The sequence below is a fragment of the Sciurus vulgaris genome (assembly GCF_902686455.1).
Source record: "Sciurus vulgaris genome assembly, chromosome: 2".
Classification (NCBI taxonomy): Eukaryota; Metazoa; Chordata; class Mammalia; order Rodentia; family Sciuridae; genus Sciurus; species Sciurus vulgaris.
Genome location: NC_136462.1, coordinates 142,395,609 through 142,417,588, shown reverse-complemented (window position 1 = coordinate 142,417,588; position 21,980 = coordinate 142,395,609). Strand labels below are relative to the sequence as shown.

Sequence of the window (21,980 nt, the reverse complement as noted above, 5' to 3'; positions counted from 1 at the left end):
TTCCCTGATAATTGAAATTCAAATTCTTTGTGAACTAGCCAGGCCTATTTCTGCTGAACCTTTTTAATAAAGGTGTAGGGGCAGGGCAGGAGCCATGACTGGTACACTTCCAGCAGGGCCCAACCCATCAAAGCACTCCCAGCCTGAAATTTCGTACAGCCCTCACCAAAATACGACCAGAGCCCAACCAGGCCAAAGAGATCGCCAAAGGGCCTGATGTGTAGCCCACCGATTCAGGAGAGCAGAATGGCAGGAATTCTAAATGTGCAGCTGAAGAAGACTCTTCGGGCCATTCTTAGAGTCTTGATCCTCCTAATTATGGTTGCACTATTGTCAACAGTTTCTTTAAGAATATTTTTCAACATGTTTCTACCCTTTGCCTTAGAAAGGCAAAAAAAAAAAAAAACTCTTAAAGGAGGCAGGACGAGGGTGACATTTTAAAAGGGCACCCAAAAACTAGCAGAGGCAACCCCCATGTGGCAACTTGGAAACAAGCTTGATGGTGACATTCCGAGTGGATGCTGGACACACACGACGGAGCCAGGGTTTCATGAGTGATGTTCATTTGATGGAGCCAGGGTTCATGAATGATGAACACCATGGATGAGAAGCTGCTCCCAAATCCTTCACAGCCCAGGCTGCAGCTGACCATCTTTCCATGGTATGCCAACCCACTGGAAAACAGGTTTTACCTGAAAGAAAAGGAAGATGGAGAATCAGCACCTTCTGACAGAGCACTGAAGCCCTCCTGATCACTCCGTAACAATCTCCATCCCTTGAGCCACACTGCCATACTCTCCTCCCCCATCTCTATTCCTGCCACCCGAATTGCCTCTTCAGTTCTTAAAAACTCTCTCCAACCACAGGACCTTTGGACATGCTTTCTGGAAGGCACACTCCATTCTTCCAGGAAACTCCTTCCTTCAACTCCCAACCTGAGACTCTGGCTTTGCTCCCCACAGGGGCCTCCTAGCACCCAACCTCTTTTTTCCTTTGTATCTCTCCTTCCTAATCCTTCTCCAGGTGTTTACACCAGGGGTCAGCAAACTGTTTCTGTAAAAGTTCAAGAGTTTTATGGTTAGGCAGACTTTGTGGCAACTGTTCAGCCCTGCTGCTGTTGACAGAAAAGCAGCCAGACAGTACGATGTTTGAGCATGGCTGTGTTCTGATAAAACTTTATTTATGGACACTGAATTCTGAATTGCATATAATTTATATGTCAAGTAGTGTTCTTCTTTTGATTCTTTCAACCATTAAAATGTAGAAAACATTCTTGGCTCTTAAGCTATTGCTATAGTTTGGATCTGGAATGTTCCCCAAAGGTCTGGGGTGTTAAATGCTTGGTCCCCAGGCTGGTGCTACCAGGAGGTGTCAGAATTAGTGGGAGACCATTAGGTCACTGGAGGCATGTTCCCAAAGGATTTACAGGACCATGGTCACTTCCTCTCTTTTGTTCCCTGGTTCATGATGAGATGAGAGGTTTTGCTCCACTAAGTGCACCTTCCATGATGCGCTGCCTCACCACAGGACCAAAGCAACAGGACCAACTGATCATGGACTGAAACCTCCAAAACTGTGAGCTAAAACACTACTTTTCTTTTTATGTTGATTATCGCTGGTATTTTGCTACAGTGATGGAAAACTGACTAACACACTTGTACAAAATCAGGCAGTAGACTAAATTTGGTCCATGAGCTGTAGTTTGCTGACCCCTGACAATGTAAGTATCTGATTAGTATCTGTCTCTTGCTTGGAATAAGAGGTCATACAGGTTAGATCCATGTCCAAGTTTGCTCACCTTTAAACTCCAGTACCAAAGTAGGGTTAGACAATGTAATGTGTACAAGAAATATTTTTGTAAGGAATATAAAAAAGTTTTAAAACTCAAATTTATTCAAAATATCATCTAAAGGAACTTAGGAGGGAAAAGCCAACCAGTTACAGCTGCTACCATCACCTATCAATGCTTAGATTACAGGTATTATATAATCATACATGTAAAAATAATAAAGTTTATAAAATGTATTCCTTTTTGTAATATTTTATGTTCCCAAATATAAATATTATCATGTCAGATAGTGACTTACTGAAGATATGGACATCCTTTGTGCTTGTGTGTGTGTGTGTGTGGTGTGTGTGTGTGGTGTGTGTGTGGTTGGGGATAGAATAGTCATACTCTATCACCTGAGGTACCATCCCCAGCCTTTTTAAATTATTTATTTTGAGATGGGGTCTAACTAGGTTTCCTAGGTTGGCCCAAACTTGTGATTCTCCGGCCTCAGCCTCCCGAGTACTGGATATCCTGTTTTTAGGAAATAAATGCACACATTCCTCGACTTACACTGATTGGACTTACGATTCTTCAGCTTTACAATGATGCAAAAGTGATATACATTCAGCAGAAACCACACATTAAATCTTGAGCTCTTCCAGGTTGGGACACCCTCTCCCAATTCTGGGTGGCAACAGCAGCCGCAGCTCCCAGTTGGCCACATGATCATGGGGCAAACAACCAACACTGCACAGAGTATCCTGTTGCTAGGCCATGATGTTTGCTAGCTTAGGTGTATTAAATGCATTTTTTTACTTCTTGTATTTCCAGTTCATGAGGGGTTTATCCTGATGTTCGTGGGAAAGGGATATATATATATATATCCTTTGAATGACTTGGGGGAAAAATTGCATGCTCACGACACATACAGGGCAATCACAAGGTGAGGAGAAACGTCAACAGGGAAATCTGGGTGAAAGGTACAAGGTGTCCTCCCCATATTACTTGTATTTTTGCACTAAGTTTGAAAGTTGTCTCAAATAAAAAACTTGAAAAACTTGTTTAAAGAAAAAACAGATATGAGCATCTCCTCATGTTAGCCACCAAGGGCTCCTATCTAACAGACTAGGGGAAGGAAAAAATACGGGAATAGCAGCCACATCCACACTGCAAGGTGGCTTTTTTACAGCAGCCACCTGATCCCTCCTGTGGGCAAGGGAGTCGGGGAGAAAACCCACACTGATTGGTGCCTCTGCATCTTACCAGCACCCCAAGAGCACACCCAGACCTTCTGTCAGGTCTTGTGCCTTCACCTCTGTCCTGGTTGCAGTTATACGCCTCATGCCAGAGCATGGAATAGAGGGGAGCCCCACCACCCATCGGGAGCACCTCATGATTCTCCTTCCCAGCAGAACTAGGCCTGGGTGAGGAGAAGGGCCTTCCAAGTCCAACCATCTAGGGGTCCTTAAGAAGCAGAAGCTGCCACAAGAAGTCACTACCCTGAATGTGTCTAGCAACTGCAATGAGAGCCCGGAGCCTCAGCCTAGGAGAGGAGCAAGTAGGTCTGTTTTCTCCCACTCCTTGCTTACCCTGCAGGGGCCTCTTGCTGGGAATGGCATGGAATGCCCTTTGTTCCCAAGATGAGATGCCAGGCACGGTGCCCAGCCTTACAGCAGAAATCTCATCAGTTTCTAATTATCATTGCAGCAAGTTCCATCCACAAGAGGGTGGGCGGCAGGCATGTTTAGAATGCATGTCCACACCCCCATGGGGCCACATCATTTCCACACTTTAGAACTGGGGACAGAGACCTCCCTCTTGGCACGGAGGCAGGGCTGGCAGGAGCGGGGGATTCTCCCGGCAGCATACCTTTGGGCTGCACTTGTCACAGCTGCTGGGCCACCTGCCACACAAGTAGGAGGAAGAGCCAGCATTTGCCTTGCCTTGGAGGATGCCTACAGGGTGTGACGAAAGTCTCTGTAATATACCAGGGATTGCAGAGGCCCAAAACATCCACCACAAGTGCACGCTGGGCCACACCGTGTCCCAAACAACAAGAGAAAACCAAATGCCTCGTGAACATGGAACCATTTCAAAACCCCAGGATTCTCTGTACTCCATTTAGTAATCGCTTCCCCCTTCCTAGTCCTTTTAAGTAAAGAATTGGAAAGACTCTACAGACTCCCCTTCCCCATTTGCCAGAAACTCTGGAAGTATCATCTCATGGACAAACAACCCCAGCTGCACCGAGCAGAAAGAGTGCTGTCACAGAAGCCCCCCTCTGCCCACCTCCTCTTCCTCTGCATTTCCTACTGGCTGAAAATTCAGAAAAAAGGCCTTACTGATACGCAGAGGCTCCAGTCATGAGATGGGGTTATCAGCAGGAAAATCACACGTGCAGCAAAAATAGGTTACCACCTTGCTGTCTTGGTACTAAAAACATGATTTTACTCTTTCCACCTCGATCATAAAATAACACAGTCATGATCCAACTAACATCTGAATTAAATGCAGTCTGTTTCCTAGAAAAAAAATTTTTTTTTTGGTTGAGCTACAACTAAATAGGAAAAAGAAATCCCGTGAATGGATTATCAATGTGCAGACAGGAGAGCTTAAAAACACTACACCCAAAATGAAACTGGCCTTAAAACCTTTGTTCTTCCTTCCATACTTGTTAACCTGAAAAGTTGTTAGAAAAAAGCTGTTGCTGTACAAGTGTTCCGAAACAGCCATTCCATTGTGGAAAGAAAATCCACAGATGGGTACTCACACACACTCTAGTGGTTACTGTTAAGAAAATCCACAGATGGGTACACTCATACACTCTCTAGCGGTTACTGTTAAGAAAATCCACAGACAGGTACTCACACATACTCTAGTGGTTACTGTTAAGCAATAAGATTACAGGTCATTTTATTTTCCCTGTGTCTTACCTGTAGTTTCTGTAATGTACATTACACCTGAAAAAAAAGCTACTACTGCCAGGTCTTCATACATGGTCCATTGTCTTTTGGCCTGAGGACTTGGGGCAGGCCCTGTGTCTAGTGACTGGCTCCACGTTCACTCACATCCTGATTTTTCTCTCAGCCACAAACAGCACAGACTTCTAATGGGAGCTGCCCAAAGTTCTGTTCTGCAGGATAAACCAGAAAGGAGGGTAGAGCCTGATAATGACAGCGAATGTCCGCGGGAGGCAGCGATGCAGGTCAAGTTACAGAAGAAGTGCTTGTACCGGATGAGAAGGCGGACAACAAACCAGCTAAACATTCAACGGAAGAAGAGAAACGAGAACAGCACACACCCAGGGAAAGCCTAAAGAAGGAACACACACGTCAACCAGAAATGGAAAACGATAACAGGAGCACAGGAGCCGGACTTTAGTTCTTTGTGTGGACTAATGAACTTGCTGCAAGACTGATCCAGAAAAAGGAGAGAAGGCAAAAATAGGAACTAAGAAAGGGGACCACGGCTACCCGTGTTCCAAGATTTACAAGATGATAAAAGGATGTGGGGAGTAGTAACTTTAGTAGTCACGCTGGAAAACTCAAATGAAATGGACAAAATCCCTGAAAGCTACAACTCATGACAACTGAACCAAGCAGAAATAGACTAAATAGTTCTGTAACTATTCAAAGAACTGAACATCTATGGTTTTCAAACTCTATGCATAAAGCAAGCCTCAGTCCCAGCCAGTTTTAGCATGCTGTACTAAACCTTTAGGAAACAAGTCATTCCAACCTTATACAAACTGTTATGGAGGAAAGGAAAATAGGGAAACAATGCCTTTATTCACTTTATGAGGTTAGTGAAACTTTTACCTAAGCCCTACAGGGATATCACAAAATAGGAAAATGACAGACCAGATCTAAGTCATTAAGAAAGACAAGAAGCCAGGGGTCAGGGGTGTGCACACCTGTAATCCCAACGGCTCAGGAGGCTGAGGCAGGAGGATTGGGAGTTCAAAGCCAGCCTCAGCAAAAGCAAGGCACTAAGCAATTCAGTGAGACCCTGTCTCTAAATAAAATACAAAATAGGGCTGGGGATGTGGTTCAGTGATCGAGTGCCCCTGAGTTCAATCCCCAGTACCCAAGAAAAAAGAGAGATACAAGAAAGCCCTCAACGAGGTATTAGCCAACTGAGTGGAGCAATGCATACGAAAAGATAACATGGCTGAGCTCATTTTATCTCAGGAATGCTAAGGTGATTGAATATTAGAAAGTTAATATCAATTCACCAATTTAACAGATTAAAAAGAAAAAAATGGCCTTGATGAAGCAAGGCAAAAACACTGAATAAAATTCAACTTTAAGACACTAGGAATAGAAGAAAAACTCCCGGGGGAGAGGGATCCACAGAAACCCTGTAACAAACACTACTCCTAGTGGTCAAATACTGAAAGCATACCCTTTAAGTTCAAGAATAAGACAGGATGCCTGTTATCTTCACTTTTATTTAACATTGACTTAGAGGCCAAGATAGAAAAAGGCTAAAAAGGAGAAAAAAAAAATGTTTATAAGAACTAGGGAGGGGGCAAAAGGGGCAGGGAGACCCTTACTATCTCAGATGACATCTCTACATAGAAAACCCCCCAAAATTCTAGATTTATATTACTAGAATTAATAAGTTTGGCAAGTTGCTATATTTTGAAAAAAAAAAAACAACAGCCATGAACAAGAATATTTCTAAAAAATATTTTTAGAAAGATACTCTTGATGAAGTCACTAATAATCAAGAATGGCAGCTTGCATAAGAATATGTTTTGGATGCTGTCCCCAGAGTGACAGCAGAGAGAAGACTGCAGCCCCAGGAGCAGAAACCCAGGCATGGAGATTGAGCCTGGGAGATAGAGGGGTTCATTATGGACAAGAGCCTCGGTTAGGCGATTAATACAAATGGATTTGCTGGGTCCTGAGTTTCTTCCTAGAATAGGGACAGAGGAGAGATGCTTAAGGTGCTTAGGGAGGTAATGCAATTCTCGTATCAAAAATGATCCAGTGCTGAAGAGCCCCATGCCACAGCTGTGTCAGAGATGGAGTGCTGTGATTCAGGTGGCGGTGAAAAGCTCGAGAGCATGCTTGCAGACCCGGTTTCTCACTGACTTTGGCCCTGGCAACAGGCTGGGGAGCAAACTTGGCCTTTCAAAAAAACAGCAGTATTTGCTATTACCTGAATGCTGACCAAGTGCTTCGACTTAATGGTTTATCTCTGGTGGTGAACTTCACAGCCAGTGACAATGCCAATCCGGGACCAATTGTTAGCCCAGCAGTGGAACTCGCACCATCACTTGGAGGACTGAGACACATCATGGAAGTGTCTTAATCTGAGAGTGCTTTCAATGCGTACCAGAAGTGGTTTCGACCCTTCACGTTCGGTAATCGCACCTGTATCCACGCCCTCAAGAAAGGGCCACTTCTCTACCTTACATTAAAGAAAGAGTCTATAGATAGAATTTCTGAACAGAATGACTGTTGGATCTCCTTGTTTAGGGTCTTTTCTTATGTAATGAGATGTGAATACAACATAAAAATGGTTCAGTAAGATGTATCCCATTTGTTTACAATAAAAATGAATTTTAAAAAAATGGTTCAGCGTATCATGGTTTTCCATGGAATCAGTTTAGTTGCCAAATATGGATGTGACTCTGTTCCAAGGCTCAGAATCAGTACAGTAGTACATTGATCCACTCAGACCATTAAGTGCTCCATATTATAGCATACACCCAGGCCTGCAGGTAGAAGCAAACTGCAACTAATGGGTTTCCCCCCAGTCTGCTATCTATAACCAATCAAAATGGTATTTTTAAGGTCATATATACATGAGGTCATGTATATGGGGTGTATGAGTGTGTGTGTATGCATGTATTTGTACATCTACAAATACATCTAACAAATTTAATAAAAATTTGTAGGTAAAGTTTTGAAATTACTGAAAGACTTTTTTTAACACCTAAATAAATGGAAAGTTATTCCATGTTCATGGATTGGAAAAGTCAACATAAACAGGCTGATTATTGACCTACAGAGTCGATGAGGTTCAAATCAAAATTCCAAACACTTTGTTTTTGTTGTATCTGACAACTGGTTTATGTAGAAGGACCAAGGGCCAAGGGCAGCCAAGAAGACTGCTAAAGAGGAACAAATGACAGTAGGTGTAGAGAAGGCTTGCTGTCCCAGCATGGAGAAGTCAGAGAATGAGTGAGCTCAGACTGGGACCCAGCCTAGATTTCTGTTCCACTTTTCCTACTACCTGGGACCTTATATGAGCAACTTCTTCTCCAACTCTGAGCCTCCACGCCCCCCAGTTCTTTCACTGAGAATCTCACATATTCAAAGTACATCCCACATGGAAGCGAACACCCACGCTGCAGCTGTGATGTCACAAAGTCATCCTGACTTTCCTACAGACATCTTTGGAGCTCACGGGTAAGTTCCATTCCATCAAGAACCCTACTCACCCACATCCTTGACTGTTGGCTTGCACAATTCTGAAAGAGAATGTCTACTTGGGTGCACAGTGTGGGGCACATGCAGCTGCTCAGGTCAGACCTCCTCCAGTCAGGTACATGACCAGCTCCCTGTGTGAAATCTGACCCTCCTTTTCCCCCGCTAAAACTGATTTAGCATTCTCATTTGGCAAAACCAAGAGGTACGCATTTCTCTGTCAGCACTCCTCTGCTAGGTCTGTGGGTACTGTGTGTCCTGAGAAAGGATCGGCACAGGATCCCCCCAGGAGCAGAATGACCCCAGGCCCAACGTGCAACCAGAGGCAAGGGCACATTCATATCATGCCTGGGCTCCTGTGCTTTCAAAGGTGAACTATTCCACCAACCCAACACCTGGCCCAGGAGGACAGCTCTGTCCCCACCCTGCACCTGTATTTGATGTCAAATACTGTGGAGTCCTCATCATCATCATCCTCTTCATTCAGAGGGGCCATTTCCACCCGCTCAGCTGGAGTAGTGATGATGTCATACTTGCGGGTCTTCTTTAATCTCTTTCCTGACCTGGAAAAGAAAGCAAAATCATAAGAACAGAGCTGGGTCAGAGGCCGCCAGGCCCAAGCCTCAGAGGGCTGGACACAGACATGTGCCTGCAGCCTGGCCAGGAGGAGACCTGAGTAAGATCCCAGCAGCTGTGGGACCTTGAGTAAGTTACTGACCTCACTGCAGAAGTGTGGTATGGTCCTTACTCGCAAAGCAGAGCACTTGCCCCAAGCACCAGCAACTCACTAACCAAGATAGAATATCTAAATGCAATATATTAAAAAGGCAAAATTCATGCCAAACAAACCAACAACAAAAAAAAAAAAAAACTATGACAAACACAACATTCCATGAGGACAGGATCCGGCACAGCCTAGCTGGCAGTGGCAAGCATTGTCCTTGGCTCAGCCACACTTGCTTGTGTGATCAGGGGCAAGTTCACTAATCCCCCTAAGCCTCAGTTTCCTCAGAAATAAAACTGTAATAAAAAAAAAAAGAAAAAAAAGAAAATAAAAAAAAAATAAAATGGTAATTTTTCCAACTCCAAAAAAAAAAAAAAAAAAAAAAAAAATCTCATTTGAATCCCCAGCACCGAAAAAAAAAAAAAAACAACCTCATTTGAGGGCTCAGTGGTGGAGTAATCGCCTAGCATGCATGAGGTACTGGATTCAATCCTCAGCACCACATACAATACTAAATAAAATAAAATTATTATTAAAAAAAAACTGTAATAAAATAGTCTTCCTCATAAGTAAGGAAAGACCACAGGAGAGGTTGAGTGCAGGAGGTTCTTGGCAAAAATTGTCCATAGTAATTATAAATTAAAAAAAAAAATTCTATCCTCTTTCATAGGATGAGGGCTTGTGAAAATGAGTTGAAAATCTTTCCAGTGTCAGGATTTACTAGGACAGTGGTTACAATACTACGCCCTTCCCTATGGGATGGCAGAGGGTCACCCTCAGCCACAGGGAAAGGGCTGACAAGGACTCTCTGCATGAAGGCTACGGTATTTCTCAGGGCATGGCTGGGAAGTTTATAATACCATCATGACAACTGGTGTCCTTTTTTTTATTTTTATTTTTATTTTTCACAGACTGCATTTGGATTCATTGTACACAAATGGAGTATATCATTTCATTTCCATGGTTGTACATGATGTAGGTTCACACCATTCGTGTAATCATACATGTACATAGGGTAATGATGTCTGTCTCATTCCACCATTTTTCATACCCACCTCCCTCTCATTTCCCTTTATGTAATCTGAAGTTCCTCCAGTCTTCTCTCACCCCCAGCCCCTCACCCCCATTATATATCATCATCCTCTTATCAGGGAAAATGATCAGCCTTTGTTTTGGGATTGGCTTATTTCACTTAGCATGATATTCTCCAATTCCATCCATTTATCTGCAAATGCCATAATATTATTATTCTTTATGGCTGAATAATATTCCATTGTGTATATATACCACAAAAGTGTTCAAAATCTAGTAATTAGAGAAATGCAAATTAAAACAACTCTAAGAGTTCATCTTACTCCAATTAGAATGGCTATTATCAAGAACACAGGGATTTTTCAAGATGGCAGCCTAGAGGGTGGCTGCATTTCATGTTGCTCCAGGACTCAGGATTCAAAAGAGGAGATATTGAGACACTTGGGACCAACTCAAAGCAGCCGGGTGACTCTCTCCCGTTGGAGAGGCATCCCGGATGGGACGGTGGTCCCGGAACACAGGAAACTTTGTGAAGTAGAGCTGCCGGCGAGACACCCCTCCCCCCGCTGGAGCAGTGAACTCGGACAACTGGGAGCGCCGTAAAGGAGGCCACTCGGCACAGCGCTGGGACTCGGAGCAACCACTGGGGCTCCGGCGGCTGCCCAGGGGAGGAGTGGCGAGGAGAACTGTGTGGACTCAGAACACCGGGGCCTGCCCTGAGGAGGAGGAGAAGGAACGTGGCCGCTTGGATACGGAGTGACTGCACCAGAGCTACAGGCAGTTGCCAGAGGAGAAGCTCCGCTGCGAGCTGTTAGGACTCAGACCACTTCTGAACACCGGGGCCTGCCCGGAGGAGTAGGAGGAGGAGGAGGAGGAGCGCAGCGGGTCGTTTGGACTCGCAGTGACTGCATTAGCGCTCCAGGCGGCTGCTCAGAGGAGAAGGCGAGTGGTGAGTTGTTTGGACTTAAAGTGACAGCTCCTGAACACAGGGGGCTGCCTGGAGGAGAAGCGTGGTGGGACGCTTGGTCTTGAGTGGCCGCACCAGAGCTCCGGGCGGTTGCCCAGAGGACCCGTGCAGCGGGTCACGTGGATTCAGAGCCACTTAGAGCGACCGCTCCTGAACACCCGGGGGGTTATCTGGAAAAGGAGGAGGAACGGGGAGGGTCACTTCGACTCGGAGTGATTGATTGCCCAGGGCTATGGGTGGTTGGTGGGAGGTGGAGGCATGCAGTGAGTTTCTTGGACTCCTAGTGACCGCACCGGAATACTGGGCGGCTGTCCGGAGGAAGAGGTGTGTGGCGGGTCTCTGGGACTCAGAGCGATTATACGGGGCCCCAGGTGGCTGCTCAGAGGAGGGGCCGCATAGCCAGGCGATTAGGTGCAGAGCAGGGTCCCAGGATCTAGGAGGCTTCTGGGTGGAAGAGCCCCACAGAGACAGGCTTAGGGTGGAGCGAAGATTCTAGGCCTGCGGGCAGATTCTCTGAGGAGGGGCAGCCTAAGGAGATTCATCTGCGAAGGGTGAGGCTCCCAGGCCCAGGAGGTAGGGCCGGGCCCCTGGGAACTTTGCAGAGGAAGGCAGCCCAGCCCAGGCGGTAGCTGTAAATTGAGGGGAACCTCTAGGAGGGAACTGACCAGCGAGACCTCCCCACTGGGTGAGTCTTCCCTGCCGGATGAGGTTCCCCCACAAGGACGGTAAAACCAGAGACTCAGGCCCAAACAGGCCTTGCCTCAGCCCGCAGCCTAGGTCCCCTTTGGAAGACCATTGGTCAACAAGTGGAGGCACCTCTACCCACTAGCAGGGATTATACCCCACCTGAAGGCCACCACTCCTAGAGAGGCAGCTTCCTTGTGGAGCACCACATTATCAACTTCCTCCAAGACTTCAGCCTACTGAAGGCTAAGGGGGGATATATATAGAAATCTTCAGGGACATTGTAAGTCAATAGAGGAAATCTGCAATATCTCAGCGGTCCACTGATACCTGAACAATATGAGAAAACAAGGAAAGAAAATGCTGCAAACAAATCTAGATGTTACATCAATAAAACCCAATGACAGCATGGCAGAAGAAATGACAGAAAAGGAGTTCAGAATGTACATAATTAAAATGATCAGAGAAGCAAACAATGAGATGAAAGAGCAAATGCATGCACTGAATGATGAGATGAAAGAGCAAATGCAAGCATTGAATGATCGCACCAATCAACAGTTAAAAGAGCAAATACAGGAAGCAAAAGATCATTTCAATAAAGAGTTAGAGATATTGAAAAAAAACCAAACAGAAATCCTTGACATGAAGGAAACAATAAACCAAATTAAGAACTCCATAGAAAGCATATCCAATAGGATAGAACACCTGGAAGACAGAACCTCAGACATTGAAGACAAAACATTTAACCTTGAAAACAAAACTGAACAAACAGAGAAGATGGTAAGAAATCATGAACAGAATCTACAAGAACTATGGGATATCATGAAAAGGCCAAATTTAAGAATTATTGGGATTGAGGAAGGCCTAGAGAAACAAGCCAAAGGAATGAACAATTTATTCAATGAAATAATATCAGAAAATTTCCCAAATCTGAAGAGTGAAATGGAAAATCAAGTGCAAGAGGCTTATAGGACTCCAAATACACAAAATTACAACAGACCCACACCAAGGCACATTATAATGAAAATACCTAACATACAAAATAAAGACAGAATTTTAAAGGCTGTGAGAGAAAAGAACCAAATTACATTCAGGGGGAAACCAATACGCATATCAGCAGATTTTTCAATCCAGACCCTAAAAGCTAGAAGGGCCTGGAACAACTATTTTCAAGCCCTGGAAGAAAATGGATGCCAACCAAGAATCTTATACCCAGCAAAACTTACCTTCAAATTTGACAATGAAATAAAATCCTTCCATGATAAACAAAAGCTAAAAGAATTTACAAAAAGAAAGCCAGCATTACAGAACATTCTCAGCAAAATATTCCATGAGGAAGAGATGAAAAACAAAGAAGCAAATCAGCAAAGGGAGGAATTATCCTAAAAGAATTGTCAAATAAAGGAGGAAACAAGTTGTGTCAAACAAATAAATAAATAAAATTTAAAAAATGAACCAAATGACCGGGAAACCAAATCATATCTCTATAATAACCCTGAATGTTAATGGCCTGAATTCATCAATCAAAAGACATAGACTGGCAGATTGGATTAAAAAGAAAGATCCAACAATATGTTGCCTGCAAGAGACTCACCTCATAGAAAAAGATACCCATAGACTAAAGGTGAAAGGATGGGGAAAAAACATACCATGCACATGGACTCAGCAAAAAAGCTGGAGTATCCATCCTCATTTCTGATAATGTGGACTTCAAGCCAAAGTTAGTCAGAAGGGATAAGGAAGGTCATTTCATACTGCTTAAGGGAAGCATAAATCAGCAAGATATAACAATCATAAACATCTATGCCCCAAACAGTGGCTCATCCATGTATGTCAAACAAATCCTTCTCAATTTCAGAAACCAAATAGACCATAACACAATAATACTAGGTGATTTTAACACGCCTCTCTCACCACTGGACAGATCTTCCAGACAAAAATTGAACAAAGAAACCATAGATCTCAATAACACAATCAATAATTTAGACTTAACGGACATTTATAGAATATACCATCCAACCAAGAGCGAATACACTTTCTTCTCAGCAGCACATGGATCCTTCTCTAAAATAGACCATATATTATGCCACAAAGCTAATGTTAGCAAATACAAGAAGATAGAGACACCACCTTGTATTCTACCAGATCATAATGGATTGAAGTTAGAAATAAATGAAAGAGTAAAACACAGAAACTATATACAATATGGTATTATATGATGAATGGATAACAGAAGACATTAGGAAGGAAATTAAAAAATTCTTAGAGGTAAATGAGAACAAAGAAACATCATATCAAAATCTCTGGGACACTATGAAAGCAGTACTTAGAGGGAAATTTATTTCATGGAGCGCATTTAATAAAAAAAGTAAAACTCAACAAATAAACGACCTAACACTACAGCTCAAAGCCCTAGAAAAAGAAGAACAGAACAGCACCAAACGTAGTAGAAGACAGGAAATAGTTAAACTCAGAGCTGAAATCAATGAAATTGAAACAAAAGAAACAATACAAAAAATTGACAAAATAAATAGTTGGTTCTTCAAAAAAATAAACAAAATTGATAAACCTTTAGCCACACTAACAAAGAGAAGACGAGAGAAAACCCAAATCACTAAAATTCGGAATGAACAAGGAAATATCACAACAGACAGGATTGAAATACAAAACATAATTAGAAGCTATTTTGAAAATCTATACTCCAACAAAATAGAAAATTTTGAAGGCATCAACAGGTTTCTAGAGACATATGAATTGCCTAAACTGAACGAGGAGGACATAAACAATTTAAATAGACCAATTTCAATTACTGAAATAGAAGAAGTCATCAAAAGCCTACCAACAAAGAAAAGTCCGGGACCAGATGGGTTCTCAGCCGAGTTCTACAAAACCTTTAAAGAAGAGCTCATTCCAATACTTCTCAAAGTATTCCATAAAATAGAAGAGGAGGGAACCCTCCCAAACTCATTCGATGAAGCCAATATCACCCTGATACCTAAACCAGACAGAGACTCATCAAGGAAATTTCAGACCAATATCCTTAATGAACATCGACGCAAAAATTCTCAACAAAATTTTAGCAAATCGCATACAAAAACATATTAAAAAGATAGTGCACCATGATCAAGTGGGTTTCATCCCAGGGATGCAAGGTTGGTTCAACATCAGGAAATCAATAAATGTAATTCACCATATTAATAGACTTATAGTCAAGAATCACATGATTATTTCAATAGATGCAGAAAAAGCATTTGATAAAATACAGCACCCCTTCATGCTCAAAACACTAGAGAAAATAGGGATAGTGGGAACATTCCTTAACATTGTAAAGGCCATTTATGCTAAGCCCATGGCTAATATCATTCTAAATGGTGAAAAACTGAAAACATTCCCCCTAAAAACTGGAACAAGGCAGGGATGCCCTCTTTCACCACTTCTATTCAACATCGTTCTTGAGACTCTGGCCAGAGCAATTAGACAAACCAAAGAAATTAAAGGGATACGAATTGGAAAAGAAGAACTCAAACTATTCCTGTTCGCTAATGACATGATTATATATTTAGAGGAACCTGGAAATTCCACCAGAAAACTCTTAGAACTCATAAGTGAATTCAGTAAAGTAGCAGGTTACAAGATCAATGCCCATAAATCCAACGCATTTTTATACATAAGTGATGAATCTTCAGAAAGAGAAATTAGGAAAACTACCCCATTCACAATAGCCTCGAAAAAAATAAAATACTTGGGAATCAATCTCACAAAAGAGGTGAAAGACCTCTACAATGAGAACTATACAACACTAAAGAAAGAAGTTAAAGAACACCTTAGAAGATGGAAAGATCTTCCATGTTCTTGGATAGGAAGAATTAATATTGTCAAAATGGCCATACTACCTAAAGTGCTATACAAATTCAATGCAATTCCAATTAAAATTCCAATGACGTACCTTACAGAAATAGAGCAAGCAATTATGAAATTCATCTGGAAGAATAAGAAACCCAGAATAGCTAAAGCAATCCTTAGCAGGAAGAGTGAAACAGGGGGTATTGCAATACCAGATCTTCAACTCTACTACAAAGCAATAGTAACAAAAACGGCATGGTATTGGTACCAAAATAGACAGGTAGATCAATGGTACAGAATAGAGGACACGGACACAAACCCAAATAAATACAATTTTCTCATACTAGACAAAGGGGCCAAAAATATGCAATGGAGAAAAGATAGCCTCTTCAACAAATGGTGCTGGGAGAATTGGAAATCCATATGCAACAGAATGAAACTAAACCCATATCTCTCACCATGCACGAAACTAAAACTCAAAATGGATCAAGGACCTCGGAATCAGACCAGAGGACCCTGCAGATTATAGAAGAAAAAGTAGGTCCAAATCTTCACCTTGTTGGTCTAGGATCAGACTTCCTTAACAGGACTCCCATAGCACAAGAAATAAAAGCTAGAATCAACCACTGGGATAGATTCAAACTCAAAAGCTTTCTCTCAGCAAAGGAAACTATCAGCAATGTGAAGAAAGAGCCTACAGAATGGGAGAATATCTTTGCCAATCATACTTCAGATAGAGCACTAATCTCCAGAATCTATAAAGAACTCCAAAAACTCTACTCCAAGAATTCAAATAATCCAGTCGACAAATGGGCTAAGGAAATGAATAGACACTTCACAGAAGAAGATCTACAAGCAATCAACAAACATATGGAAAAATGTTCAACATCTCTAGTAATAAGAGAAATGCAAATCAAAACCACCCTAAGATTCCATCTCACCCCAATTAGAATGGCGATTACAAAGAATACGAGCAACAACAGGTGTTGGTGAGGATGTGGGGAGAAAGGTACACTCATACATTACTGGTGGGGCTGCAAATTAGTGCAGCCACTATGGAAAACAGTGTGGAGATTCCTTAGAAAACTTGGAATGGACCCTCCATTTGACCCAGCTATCCCACTCCTTGGCCTATACCCAAGTGACTTAAAATCAGCATACTACAGAGATACAGCCACATCAATGTTCATAGCTTCTCAATTCACAATAGGCAGACTGTGGAACCAACCTAGATGCCCTTCAATTGATGAGTGGATAAAGAAACTGTGGTATATATATACAATGGAATATTACTCAGCCATAAAGAATGATAAAATTATGGCATTTGCAGGCAAATGGATGAAATTGGAGAATATCATGCTAAGTGAGATAAGCCAATCTCAAAAAGCCAAAGGACGAATGATATCTCTAATAAGTGGAGGATGACACATAATGGGGGGGAGGGAAGGGTTAGTGTTAGTGTTAGAATTAGGGTTAGGGAGGGGGGCAAGTATGGAGGAAGGAAGTACTGTATAGAGGGTAAAGAGGGGTGGGAGGGGTGGGGGAAAGGGAAAAAATAACAATGAATCAAACAACATTACTCTATGTAAATTTATGATTTCACAAATGGTATGCCTTTACGCCATGTACAAACAGAGAAACAACATGTATCCCATTTGTTTACAATTAAAAAAAAAAAAAAGAACACAAAAATAGGGGCTGGGGATATAGCTCAGTTAGTAGAGTACTTGCCTCACATGGACAAAGTCCTGGATCAATCCCCAGCACCACAAACACACACACACACACACACACACACACACACAAAATAATAGATGTTGGTGTGGATGTGGGGAAAAAGGCATACTTTTACATTGCTGGTGGAGTTGCAAATTGGTGCAGCCACTCTGGAAAGCAGCGTGGAGAATCCTCAGAAAACTTAGAACGGACCCATTTTTTTGACCCAGTTATCCCACACCTCAGTTTATACCCAAAGGACTTAAAATTAGCACACTACAGTAACGCAGCCACATCAATGTTTACAGCAGCTCAATTCACAATAGCTAGATTGTAGTACCAACCTAGATGCCCTTTAACTGATGTTCTTTGCATCTATTCCTGCACTATCTTGAACCTTTTCCCAATTGTATATTCTCTGCTGTCCCTCTTTTCTAAGAACATTTGATACTGTCCATGAGAAACCCACTAAACCAAAAGGACCCAAGTGTACTTAAGAACGATGTTTCCTACACATTCTCTGGCAGACCACAGCTGTTCCCACAGAGACCACGTCAACACACGGTGAGCTCTCTGTGGAATCCTCAGCACAGAGAAACTCTTCAACAAGTTTGGAAAATGAATGAAAGCAGACCTTTACCTTCAGTTTTTCTAGAAGTTTCTTAGCAACAGCAACATGCTCTTGCCTTACCTAGTATGTTATCATAAATAAGATTTACCAAAGTGTTGTATCACTCACAGAACAAATTTTAGTACTGTATCTTTAGCATTCGACCTCTTTGACCTGTAGTTAGTACCTTCTCCTTGAGGTACTTTGCATAGAAAAAAGAGGTAAGTCTTTGGGAAGGAGGATAACCCAGCTATAAAATCTGATAATCTCAAGCCAAGTTGCAAAACAGTTTCCCTGCAGATCTTTGCAGGTACACACACAGGCACAGGTGTGAGTCTACCTGGATTCCAAACACAGGATGAAGAATGGTTCAATGCCAGGTCTGGCGGTAAGAGGCTAAACCAAAGGAACACAGCCAGTTACCTCACCAGTGACCCTGCAGTGGTCAAAGCAGGCTTTGTTCAAAAGCACAAAGGCTAACCTTACAAATACTGTTGGTCCAGCACTCCCTCCATCAATAGATCGCCCAGTCTCTCCACCCCCAAACAAAGGAATGAAATAAATCTTTGCATTCTACTTTATATAATTTATAATCCCTGACCAGTTCCACCCCTGTTACTAGAATATGGAGGGAATTTAAGCTCAGAAATGACTCTGAATGGCACAAGCAATCCAAGACAAAGGCACCAGGAAAACCACCCATCCCCAAGGCCTCAAGACAAGGGTCCAACTGCCAATTTACACAGACCCACACACCACACCTTTCTCAGGAAGACAGCCCCAAAGCTCCACATGGATGATGTGCAGCTGTCTGGAAGGAGCACTTGGCTTTGCAGAGGGGCAGGGCTCCCTGCTGTGTTCACCCTGCCTTATGCCAGGGCCAAAGAGGCATCAAGAACATCTGGAAAAGGAGACGTCAGTGAACCCCAGGACTTGAGGAAGCCCTCTGTGGACCTTCAAAAAAGACTACACCCAGATGGTTTCAGGCTGAGGAACCATGGCTCTGTATGGAAGTATTTTCCAGGTATCGTGAGGCCTAGAAAATTCAGAAGCTGGTTTGTAAACCTCACAATACACTTGGAACTTGATGCTCTGATTAGTCAATGGCATGGAGCAGGACTAACTACTGAGCCCAGGAAAAGGTTCTGAAGGCTCTGCCTCAGCCCTGCCTCATGAGAGTGGATCTCCACACCTGTAAACTGGCGTTCTTTCTTTCTGATTTTTATAATAAAGTCTTGTATTGAGGAAATTAGCCTACTGAGCTAAAATAAGGCACTTGAAAACTTACCCATGAGAGATGCTAGAAAACAACAGCAGCCTCAAATGGCCTACAATGCTTTAACACCAACCAGTCCAACCATGCAATCTCAAAAGATAATCTCAAACCCCAAGATGACCCCACAGGTGTGAGAATGAACATTGCATGTGAACTTCATGGGGCTACAGGGCACCCCCAGACATGCATCACACAGTATCCTGTGCATGTCTGTGACAGTGTTTCTGGATCAGTAGATTGAATAAAGCCAGATGTCTTCCTTGGTATGGGTGGGCCTCACCCAATCAGTAAAGACTACATAGAACAAAAGGCTGGCCCTCCTTCCAGGAATAAGGAGAAACACACCTGCCTAATGGACACAGGTTTTTATCCTGACTTTGGACTCTACTGAAACTTCAGTTCTGTCTGGGTCTCAAGCCTGCCTGCATCTAGACTGGAACTTATACCATGGGTTCCTGAATCTCCACATTGCAGGAACTCATCAGCCTTCATAATGTTGTGAGCCTATTTCCCATAATAAACATGTCTTGCCCCTGCCCTCATCTATCTCCCTCTCTCTCATACATACACAGAGTATCTATTGGTTCTGTTCCTCTGAAGAGCCCTCACTAATACAAAAGGCCATTAGAAAGAGCCTCTGTGGGTGCTTCAAATGCTGGTTTTGACATAACAAGCTGAAGAAATTACATTTCAAATAGTCAACTCTCTGAGACACAACACCCTTTATAAAAGAGGAGCAATTTCTGCTGTTTCACTCTGGGCGTGTTAATAAGGGAAAACTGAGATTCATGAGTTTAAAAACATTCAGTCCTTAGCAAAGGTACATGCATGCATTGGCAAGGGCCTCTGCTGATGAGCGGGAGGGAAACTGCCACACAGGGATGGAGGGTGTGAGGCAGTCACAATGTCCTCACAGCAGAAGGCAAACCCGTCCTTTACCAGTGGGGTGTCCATCAGAAGCTGGGAAACGTGTATGCACAGGGCAGGTATGCTTTCCCACAGACCTGCAGACCCCCAAGCCTGTGTCCTGGGGTCAGAAAAGAGTGGCACCCTGCCTCAGAAAGAGAGAACATAAGAAAATAGGAAATGGAGAGCCCTCGGTGTTGGAAGAAGCCTGCCAAGTTCCCCCTCCACCCCCAGCTCTCCTCTAAGCACAGACCCTACTGTGAGCCTTGCCACATGGTGTCCTGTACCACCTATCACCAGATATGCCCTCTGACCTGGGACTAGAACTGTGAGTCAAAATAAACCTCTTTTTTCATAACCCACCCAGTCTTTCATATTGTGCCATCAGCAACAGAATACAGACTAATACTGCATCTTCTTACATTCATTCTGTAAGTGTTGAGCTCTTCTTGGGTAGTGGTTAAGCAATCACAGGTATGTTCACATGCATAACTTCTACAGAATCTCATAAGGGACATGTCACTATTATCTGTCATACAGCTGAGGAAACCGAGATTCAGAAAGGTCAATTTGCCCAAGGCTCAGAGGCAGAGCTGGGTTTGAAGGCAGGCAGAAGGGTGATCAAAAGGTCCTGATTGGCATGGCCACCTCCTTCCCTGCACAGTTAAGTCAAAGTGTTTCCCAACCACTCACAGTTTAAAATGTGCCATGAAGAGAGGAGAGCATGGGGCATAAGAGTACAGTCTATGCAAACAACTCAGGAAAACTGCTGGACATAGGAAGCACATATTATCCCTGGGAGGACCAAAGGCTGCCCCAGCAGGTCACCTTGACACCCTGTGCTGGCCAACAAACAAGGCGCCAGCTCTCCTTTGCCACTTCCCACTCACTCCCAACAGAGAGCCCCACTCCACACCCCCACCAGACTCTGCCACCACTTGACTTTAACACCAAAAAACTCTTTGCCCTCCTTACACTTTCTGGAACGTGTCACCTAACACGACTCACACATTCCTATTTCACATCAATCTAGGCACACGTCTAACCCTTCCCAAGAGGAACTTCCTGAGGACACATCTACTCTGGAGTTAGCCAGCATACATTGTCTCCTTCTTTCTGGCATCTGTATCCTCCATGCCTGGCCATACCCCCAGCTCCAGGAGTGAATGCAGGAATTAAGCCTGAGCCAAGCAGTGCATGGCAGCAACCCTTGAGCCAACCAATAGAAGGAGGGAGGGAAGGAAACTATGACCAATCAGAGCCAGCCACCCTTTGCTAGGAAGGCTAGAACAGGGGCAGGGGAGTACCCTGCCCTTGGCCTTGAAGCCTAAATGGTGTAAGCCATCTTGCTACCTTCCGGAAACAGAAAATAAAGCCAACCTGTAAGAGATAGAGAGAGGCAGAAAGATCAAATTCCTAAATCTGCTATGAAGCCAGCCCTCTTTGAAAACTACAAAGCTCTCTTTATTGCCAGAGTAATTCCAGGCTGGGTTTTCTGTCACACATAACCTAAAGAATCCTAACTGCCAAGGGTTCTCAAAGGGAGGCACAGCATGATGTGAAACCACCACTGTAATAATAAACACTATCTTTGGATTTTTTTAACATTTTAATAGTAAGCCTTCCACACATCAGTATAATTTTCCCATTTTCTCAAACCCTTTTAAGCCCTAGGACTCTTCCCCTTGTAGAAACAAAGAGCCATACATATGGAACAACTTGGTGACAACAGCATGACATTTTCTGCTCAGGGCTACCTGTAGCCAGGTTTTCCAGAAGGCAAACATCCGGGTGGCTCCACCTCACAGGACTGTTTACAAGCACAGGAGCCTGAGGAAAAAGCAAAGACCACACAGCCACGAAAAATCTGAGGTCACCTCAGTCTCTCGGGGACAGTGGGCAGCTAGGCCAAGGGAGCCCCAGCTCCCTCTTACCCAGGGACACATGTAGCTTGAAGACAGGCACCTGGTTCTAAAAAGAGCCCAGGTAGAGTCAGACTTGGGTCCACAGA

The 21,980-nt window shown here is 43.3% G+C and overlaps 1 protein-coding gene across 1 annotated transcript in view; it reads right to left on the bottom strand.

The window, feature by feature from the left end:
• Window positions 1–303: 303 nt before the first annotated feature.
• FAM174B (family with sequence similarity 174 member B) overlaps window positions 304–21,980 on the bottom strand; it is a 37,399-nt gene continuing 15,722 nt past the window's right edge. The window contains exons 2-3 of the mRNA XM_079127377.1: window positions 8,643–8,774; window positions 304–692 (exon numbers count right to left, since the gene is read on the bottom strand). Coding sequence (XP_078983503.1) covers window positions 689–692; window positions 8,643–8,774 — 136 coding nt within the window. The 3' untranslated portion in view covers window positions 304–688. The remainder of the gene's footprint in view (window positions 693–8,642; window positions 8,775–21,980) is intronic.